The 9,401-nt window shown below is 40.7% G+C and overlaps 1 protein-coding gene across 2 annotated transcripts in view; it reads left to right on the top strand.

Moving 5' to 3' along the window:
• Positions 1-6,439: 6,439 nt before the first annotated feature.
• LOC126402798 (aquaporin AQPAe.a) overlaps positions 6,440-9,401 on the top strand; it is a 13,710-nt gene continuing 10,748 nt past the window's right edge. Inside the window, exons 1-4 of one of the 2 annotated variants that reach the window (XM_050065054.1) lie at positions 6,440-6,576; positions 6,895-7,086; positions 8,352-8,513; positions 8,604-8,768. In XM_050065054.1, the coding sequence (XP_049921011.1) occupies positions 6,562-6,576; positions 6,895-7,086; positions 8,352-8,513; positions 8,604-8,768 (534 nt within the window). In that variant the 5' untranslated portion in view covers positions 6,440-6,561. Of the gene's footprint in view, positions 6,577-6,891; positions 7,087-8,351; positions 8,514-8,603; positions 8,769-9,401 lie in introns of both variants that reach the window. The other variant, XM_050065053.1, reaches the window with a different exon arrangement.

Raw genomic sequence — 9,401 nt, 5'->3', positions numbered from 1 at the left:
TTTTAACTAGATACATTTTTGGACTGTCTGCCTGTACTATGGACTCCTACACTGTGTTCTCGTTTCCTGCCACAGTCTAGAGACATGCAGGTTTGATTAAATGGCGACCAAATTGTAGATTTATCTGTGTAGTGCATGCTGGTTTCAGTCCCTCCTGACTTCCTGACTTTAAACAAGATTACACAAATTCACTGCACATGGCCAGTAAGCTATCAGGAGCAGATTTTAGAGCCATTATGATCTTTGGTATAAATAACTGTACAATTGAGGTTATGGAATATCATGGATAATGGCTAAATCTACATTTTTATTTATTTTTTTACGTATTAGTCGATTAATCATTTTGAAATTATGTAATTTCTCAAGCAAAATTGCTAAAAACTAGCTGGTTTCAGCTATTCTATGTGATTATCTGTATCTTTTTTGAGACACATGATTGTAAATTAAACATTTTCTGGTTTTGGACAGTCAGACCGACAAAACAAGCCATTTAAAGGCATCAAGATAGACTCTGAGAAATATGGTGTCAAGCATTATTCACTTCTTCCTCATTCTTCCAATGGTTCAAATTGGGTTCAGTCTTAAAGTAAATACATTTATGAATGAAAAAATGTCCCCAGTAATAAGACAGTATTAAGAACAAAGTCCTTGTCCTGCCATTAAGTCGGACTGTGGTTTTTTTTTGCCATCCAAAAGGCATGTGAACGCAGCATAAACAATCAACTGAGAAAATAAGATTAGTGAATAGTGAAAATGCAGCCCTAGATATGGAAATGAATGAGAACCTCCAACATCATGTTCAAGTAGAGAAACAGTGCCATTTACTGATTTAAATTTAACACTTGCATTTGTAAACCCTTTATGAGAGTGAAGTTTATGTATTCACAGCAGGCTGACAGGTTCTTTAATATTCCTGCTAATTATGTAATTGCATTAGATTCAACAGCAGCATACCTGAAAAGAAGTTCACGCTGTTTAAACACCTCTGGACTTACTGGCAGATGAACTTTTTTCAAATAGCCACAAACACCCTCTTTACATGCTACCTGCTTACCTCTATTAAATCTCACTGTACATCACAAGATAAGCACACTGCAGTATGGCACATTTAAAGGAGCTGTAAATGACATTCAGAGCTTTAATTAATATAACAGCAAACAACTATTTGCTATGTAAAGATACAGTGAAGTGATGGCATCCTACCTCTGTGTATAGTGTAATAACATAGACTCTGTAAATAAAGATGGACCATGTGTCTCCTCTTCCTCCCACTGCACAAAAATGAAGCCAGAATACTCAGGATATGGGCACCGCCATCTTGTGCTGATGATGTAATTTGGAGCCAGAGTCTGCCAGTAGTGATCAGGCAGTGGAGCTGTGGTATCAAGGTCCCACCTGTACACCTACCTGACTTAGTCGAGACCACACTGACTGACATACAGCTGTCAATCATGATGCCACACCCCCTTTTTATAGCATCAAATGACTAATTAAAACCAAACTTATCAGAGGAGTTAACACTTAAACATACATCATGCATGATTAGAACTACTTAACATGAGAGAGACCATCTTTGGGGTACAATTTAAAATTACATGTACTTTGGAGGGGGAGGGGTTTATGACCTATACTGCAACCAGCCACCAGGGGGTGATCAAGAGGTTGGCTTCATTTCTGGGGAGCTGTTAAGTTGTCCATCTTTATATACAGTCTATGGTTGTAATCCAAGCTGTGACGTGTTTTGGTAGACAGTCTGGCCATGCGTGCCTGTGAGTGCATATGAGTCCTTCTGTGTGTGTTTCCCGCTGGCTAGCTAATTGCTGCTGCTCTGTACTGTGATCATACGGTGATTACGGGCTGTTGCTGCAGTTAACGGCAACAGCGTCATCACCAAAGCCTTACACCTACCCTCTGTTTCCCCCCAAGTTAACACCGTTAGCTGTGTCAGCACTGTTGCTGCTGTTAGCTCAGTTTGTGCTGTTAGCATCATTGCTGCTAGCTGCCAGCTCAGCCACCTCCATGTTGAGAGCCATGTGCAGACAATTCCACCCCAGACTCTGAATCATAGATGTGCTGTGAATGTTGTATGCAGCTCCTTTAAGAGTGAAAAAAGAGCCCTTGACCATGATGGAAATATGCTGAAGTGTTTGGGCGGGGTTCCGCAGCTCCGTGGAGAGTCCTGTCTGAGGCACATGCTGCTGGGAACATCCTGCCATCACTGCCAGCTGCTCTACAGTGACGGAGACTCAAGTGCAACACATTCACACACTTACAGGCTAATCTAACACTCAAATCAAAGCATGTAAAGACAACAGAAAAAAGTACACACTCAGAATAAAATAAAAAGTGTATAATGTTTTAGCGCATCTCTCTTTGCCCTCTGTCGCTCCCTCAAATCCCTTAGCTGGCACTTTGTACGAGTGTGTGTATATTTGTGTGTGTGTGTGAAATTGTGTCAGTGTCAGCACTCTGGGCGGAGGGGGCTGAAAACTCCCCACGCCAGCGGGTTCCAGTGTGCCCCCCGCCCGTCCCGCTTCACACAGTTGGGCTTAGCCCCACAAAAGGGGGGATAACAGTTTAACAGTTGCTGTGGAGAGGAGGGGGTAATCCACGGCATAATGGGGCACGCTAGCAGCACCCCAAACCCCCCCTCTTCCACCAACCAACCAACCAGTTCATTCTGGACTCCAGTTCCAGATTGAGGGCCCCTGATGCCTGGAGGGTCAGGAGAATCAGATCGGACTCCAAACATCTCAGCATCATGTCAGCTGCCTCTAAAACACACAGATTATAAAAACACATTTAAAACCTCAGTGTTCAGATGTTGCAAAGCAGCCGTGACTTGTTGCATCGCTGACACCGCTAAGGTGAATGTTCTTAGTTTTTAAGTTAGAGGAGTTCTGTCTGTGTCACAAAACGTCTTCACAAGGTGTGTGTGTGTGTGTGTGTGTGTGTGTGTGTGTGTTTGATATTCAAAGAGTGAAAATGAAAAGCCTGCACAGATGCAGCATCACAATAGGCTCTATGGCAACAGCATCATGAAAGAGTTTGTCCCCATGGTGATCAGAGCACAAGGAGGGTGGGAGGACATCATATTTGAGATCACTGGGTTTAGTGTCAACATAACACGACAGTCACATAAGGCTTTTACACTGCTCTTCTTATTGTATTTATTTTCCTGTTGAACAAGGAAAACCTTCAGGTCTGAAAAACAGGAGATAAAACATTTGCGGACACAAGAGACATGACAAGAGAGAGTCTAATGCTGGAATGCATCAATTCAAAGCAGAGGACATGGTCTGTTTTTGTTGCTCTAGTCCTCTCTGCTCACTTATCGTCCTTTTCTCCTATAATTGATATGAAAATCAGGCTGAGGAGCAGTGATGGGCGCCAGATGCTCAGGACACGCCACAAACACCTTAATGTTATGTTAATGATATACTCAAGTATGTGGTTTATAATTTTGGCATTGTCAACAAATTTCACACAAAGGTCTCCATTTCACCACCCAATCTATAACCCTCAAACACAAACTAAAGCTAGTGAGATAATTTTTTATGTTCATGCTCATATTGCCAAAACATGCTTATTTTTAGAGGCATAATGTTAACCATGTTAGTTATTTCAATGTCATTATTTCTCAGATAGTTTGTCCTACAGCTGGGCACTGTAGTTTTTATTGAACATTACTTAAAAAGGAGTAAATCATAGATATGTTGAGGATATATGTTCAGCTGTGAAGCATTTGTTGCTTTAGTGCAGAGATACTCCACTTTTGCAAAGTGACAGGAGGTCAGGGGTCAGTAATAAATGAACAATAATGGTATTTATGTGTAATAAATGAATTGCCTTCTTTCAACCTTTTGGCGTTTGCTCACATGTCCTTACTCATCTTTGCCAAGAGGCAAATCTAGATCCAGCAGCCCTGCACAGACCAGGTGTCGCAGGGGTGTTTTTAAGATTTTGAGGACATTCAGGGCTTAACTGGCTTTGATTTGTGTATGAATGTAATTTCATGTGTATTAATGCAATAATGCCCGCTTGACTTCCATGGGTTATAGAGCCTTCAGCTGTTCTGTTTGACTTTATGATCTATGGATACATTGCTGCTTGTTTGTTTTTAACTGTGTCTTGTAAAGTGTCCTTGAGTGCTTGGAAAGGTGTCTATGAATAAAATACATTATTATTGTTATAAGTAATGTCTGGGGTGTTTTTTTATTTGCACACACATTAAACTGCATTAAATCCAAATAGTAAAAAAAGAAAAAAATAAGAAATGTGTCAGGAGAGGTCAAGAAGCCACAGGCTTATACAACCAGACCTTCCCATGATGTAATGTGTTACGTACTGTACACACAGGTTTGGACAAAAGAAAGATTAGCTGATTGCCTTGGCATCACCTAATGGGGGTCCTTCAAATAACAGAACAAACAAATAGCTGGCAGATAAAGAAAACAACAACTGGCCAGCTCACTCAGTGTAGGAGTCCATAGTACAGGCAGACAGTCCTAAAAAACATCCAGTTAAAATCCTTTATTAATAGATGGTTAAACCAGTGCATTGAGAGTCTTCATCAGGGTGTAAAATGCATTGGAAACAAGTGTGCAATTTAAGAGCTCATGTGAGTCATGTGACACAGGTCACATGATTTATTAGTGTAGCCCTACTAGACAATAAAACACATTGACAGAAAATGCAAATGAAAATGACATAAATGTTAACTAGGCTATTAATTATTAACATACTTAGTGACAAGAGAAAAAGGTTCAATGCCAAATAAATAGAGAGAAAACAACAATGAAATAAAATAAGAATTGTTATATATTGTGACACACAAGATATGCATGACGAGGACAAACAACAATACATGTGTTTGGACAGCAAACTCATAACGTGTATAAAGTCGAAATATTTATAAAGTGTATAACTCATGATAACTAACAAAAGAATTTGACCAACACGTTCTCACTCCGACCTCGTCACATATTGACATTTGGTCATGGACTTACCAAGTCCAGATAAGGCGTGCAAGGTACCCTGGGTGCGTTGGTTGTTGACGTTCTGGGACTCCGTGTCAAGTTCTGCCACTTACATGCATTGTCTTCTTTCAAAATACACTAACTTAAAATACACTGTTTTCACCAGAAATGTAAAGTTAACATACAGTCTCTTTCAAAATAAAAGCACTACATCAGTAAAACACCACAAAATGATGTTTTTTTTCCTTCAACAACAAACATACATGGTTGGGTTTAGGAAAAAGAATAGAGTTTGGTTTTAGAATCTTACGGGACACAAACACCACTCTCTCGGGTGAAAGTCGATGCTCGTTTGACCCATCCACCACCCCTCTCATCCACCCTATTTGGACTTTTGCTGCCTTAACTTTCATCCTTATCCCCCCACATTTCCCCCCGACGCGGCCAGGTGTGTGTAAAGTATAATGGCAGCCGGCCATGTATCAAGCCGACGTTAAAGGACGCCTTTTTTCGTTGGTTTGTGATGCCCACGTGCTTGATTTTCGATGACTTCGGAGTGAGACCGAGGTCATTTGACAGAAGGGATAAAGTTAAACCTAAATATTCAATGGCAGGAAAAACTTCATAGGGCTTACAAAGGATCACCCCCAACAATACATGTGTAAAAACATGTCATCAGTAATATTGTACACTAAAAAGAGAGTGTATAAAACGCTCAAGGGTTCAACCTCTCTGATACTAGTTCAAAAACATGACAACAACACTGAGAGGAAGGTATAATGTAAGAATAATAAATCACCCTCAATGATACATGTCCAAAAACATGACAAACAGGCAATAATATGATGATGGTACACCAGAAACAGAAAAAACTGCACAGGAAGATGTCGAGTAAATAGCTGGCAGCGCTGGGAAACACTAGTTCGGACACAATACTCGATCCCATCTGACAAAATTCTGTAAATACATTTTGGAAACTTGGTCGGATTTTGAGAGATGGTTCGGCCTCTTTTGAGCTTTGAATTTTGAGTATTACTGTAAAACACCAACTGACAGACGTCGTCTGAAGCTACTAACAGGCGTTCAACCTCAACTTTATATGACCTACTTTCACTGGAGTGCTTATATTTGTGATTTCAGTCCTTTTCCATAAGTGGTTATAACACTTTATGTCCTGACTGCCCCTTCTGAAGTGGCCACAATCACTTCAGTCCGGAGATAAGTGAAAGGCTCCTGAAGATGCATTAAATTGCTCAAGGTCGGCAGAATGTGTCAGCTGCAAACTGGCAGGGTTCAGCGTGTTACGCATGCAACCTTGAAGAGAGACATCGTTTCAAGGGCTTCCACTGACTAGTGTTTGTGCACAGGAGGAGGTGATAGGGCCTGAGGTGTGGGGTAAGGAGAGGGTGAGGAGACAGGGAGGGAGGGGGGAGGCTGCTCTCATCAAAGGAGCTCTCAGACTCTACAAGGTAATGAGGGATGAAGCAGAGACCCTGAAGCCCTCAGACCCCGACAGCTACACACAGACGGACAGACGGGCAGAGAAACAGACGACATACAGAGGAATAACACAGAGTTTGAAATGACGTGGCGTGAGGTGAGCATCTTATTTAATTTCCTGTGTGTTGACATTTCACAGGACATGTAGGTGTTAATTTTTTATTTCAATTTGACTTGTTTGTGTCAGATACAGTGATAGAAAAATATTCTGTTTGTTTCTTGTGTCAATTCTGTCCGTTTTTGGACTGTCTTAACAAACAGATTGATACTCTTCAGCATATTGTCCACATGTGATCATATTAATAAGTTTATCATGTTTTTAAAACAGATCCCAGCACTTATCAGGCTTTGAATAATTTTGTTTTGGTGAACTAAATGTAGGCCACCTTTGTTTATATCCCCTTTCTCTGAGGAGCTACGCAGTCGGCAGTTCTGGCTCGCCATAGTTGCAGAGTTGCTCGGCACCCTGATTTTAGTGAGCGCTGTGCTGGGTGCCTCTGTGCCAGGCCCTGGAGAGGGCCCCATGGGACCCCTGTACCCTGCAGTGGCAGTGGGGGTGGTGGTTGTTGCACTGGGACACTGTTTTGGAGAAATAAGCGGGGCACAGGTGACACACATTCACTTTATTTTTCTTCCTCTTATTGAATCTTTGAAACTCTTTGCTGGTGGTAACAAGGTAGTTCTCAGATCTTTTACTTGAGTAACAATTAATTTCAAGTAATAGTCCTGCATTTAAGATATTACTTAAAGGTATACAGTGCAGTATTTTCCTAAAAAACGATGTATAGACTCATATATCATCACTGATGGCTCACCTGCAGCTCTTTAGACCTTCTCCACTGGCTCCATGTGACTCCAACATTCAGATTTTCATTTGCCATGCTGTAGATGTAGATTTTTTAGATTGCATTCTACAACTGACCTTCACTAAGTCCCACCCCTTTAAAGCAGACTTGCCAATCATAGCATAGCATCGGGCCGGCTCAGACCAAGGTCCAGCAACAACACAGCTGTGCTCCATTGATTCAGATTTCCTTCATTTTCAGGCTGGTTTTGTGGATTTGGAGCTAAATGTTGTGCCTGGGGCACATCGTGTATTAATGATACTCGTTACCTGGAGAGGTTGGAAAAAGATATACGTTTCTTCCCTGTTCCAAAACCAAAATCAAACCCTGAAAAGTGTAGGGTTAGCTAGCTAGCTACTGAAGATATAGCCTACTGAATGTATACACATGCTGCTTTTGCTTTTTAATGGTTTAACAGGGAAACAAAGGCAGACCCTGCTGTACAGGAACCTGTTCATCTGCACACACTGTGATGCCACACAGCTGGTTCAATATCAGCAAAGTTTCCCTTTATATTCATTGTGTTGTGTGGCGATCAGCAGTGATGTGGTGGTTCACTTTGACACTGTGATCTGTAGCCTATAGTTCGGCTTTAGCTTCTAACTATCTTTGTCTTTTTAACCTGTTGTTGCTGCTGAGTCAGTTTGACATCCTGGATATATCCTTCAAACACAGACTGTAGACCCCTCTGTCTGCTTCTCTCTGGAATCACTCTTTCATTTCTCCAACAATATGATCATATGTCTTCAGGGAGTGCAGTTAGTTACAGTGTGGGCTCCATGCAAAAGTCTTGGAGATAAATAGAGGACTTATTAGTGTGTGGACAGATTTATTTGCTTTCACCACAAACACTGAAAAGTTAAAAGTAATAAATAATTATAAGTAGCCAAGTGTACAACAGTACAAGTACCTGAGTAAATATACTTAGTTACCTTTCACCACTAGCATTGAGTTTTCCTGTTGTTAAATTGTTTTTCAGTATTTGTAACTTTGTTCATAAGTAAATATGTGTTTGCCCTCTGATCAGGTGAACCCTGCAGTGACTCTGGCTCTGTTGACCACTCGGAGGCTGGATGTCCTCAGGGCCGCTCTTTATGTGGCTGCACAGTGTTTGGGGGCCTCTTTAGGAGCCGGGGCCCTCTACCTGGCCCTGCCGGTCAAAAGCACTGCAGACCACTTCGTCAACAAGGTCAGATTATTGATAAACACATTACAACAAAATATTCCTTCTTATCCTGCCCCTCTCTCTGTCTTCTTACTCCTGTTTTACCTCACTCAGGTTCCCATGGAGCTGAATGCAGCTCAGGCTTTGGGCATCGAGGTGTTGTGCACCTTCCAGCTGGTCTTCACTGTGTTCTCAGTGGAGGATCAGCGGCGGAGGGAAAGCCCAGAACCAGGAAACCTGGCTATTGGATTAGCACACACTGCTGGAGTGCTGATAGGGGTAAGAGGAGCTTTCATACAGAATGATTAGTGTCACATTTAGTCAACTCAGATTTTGTATAGGTTCTAAGATGGTTTCACAAAGAAAATAAAGACAAATTAAAGGAACTTCTAATGTATACAGGGCTGTAACAACAAAAAACCCACAGCTAAACTGACCATTTTAAAATGTTCTGAACCAAAAATCCTACATCAAGGGGTCTTAATGTTTTGATAACTCAATGCCATATCAGGGAGCCTGAGCAGAAAAAGTGGACACAATCATTCTTACATAACATTCTATATATATTTTTAATGTACACTATACCATGACGCTTATAATGATTTTAGGATATATTTTATGATATACTATAAAATGACTTGATATTCTATACTATTACGGTTAAGTAAAGGTATAGTATGTCATTTGGTGAAATACTATACTATGACGTTTTTTACTATTTTCATGATATGTCATAGTATAATATGTTGTTTTTCATGATTTTTGACAACATACTATATTATGACTCTTTTTCATGATTTTTGACAACATACTATACTATGACGTATTTTCATGATTTTTGACGACATACTATACTAAGACATTTTTTTACTATTTTAATGATATGTCATAGTATAATATGTTGTTTTTCAT

Source organism: Epinephelus moara, chromosome 16 (assembly GCF_006386435.1).
Source record: "Epinephelus moara isolate mb chromosome 16, YSFRI_EMoa_1.0, whole genome shotgun sequence".
Classification (NCBI taxonomy): Eukaryota; Metazoa; Chordata; class Actinopteri; order Perciformes; family Serranidae; genus Epinephelus; species Epinephelus moara.
This window is presented reverse-complemented; position numbering and strand designations above follow the sequence as displayed.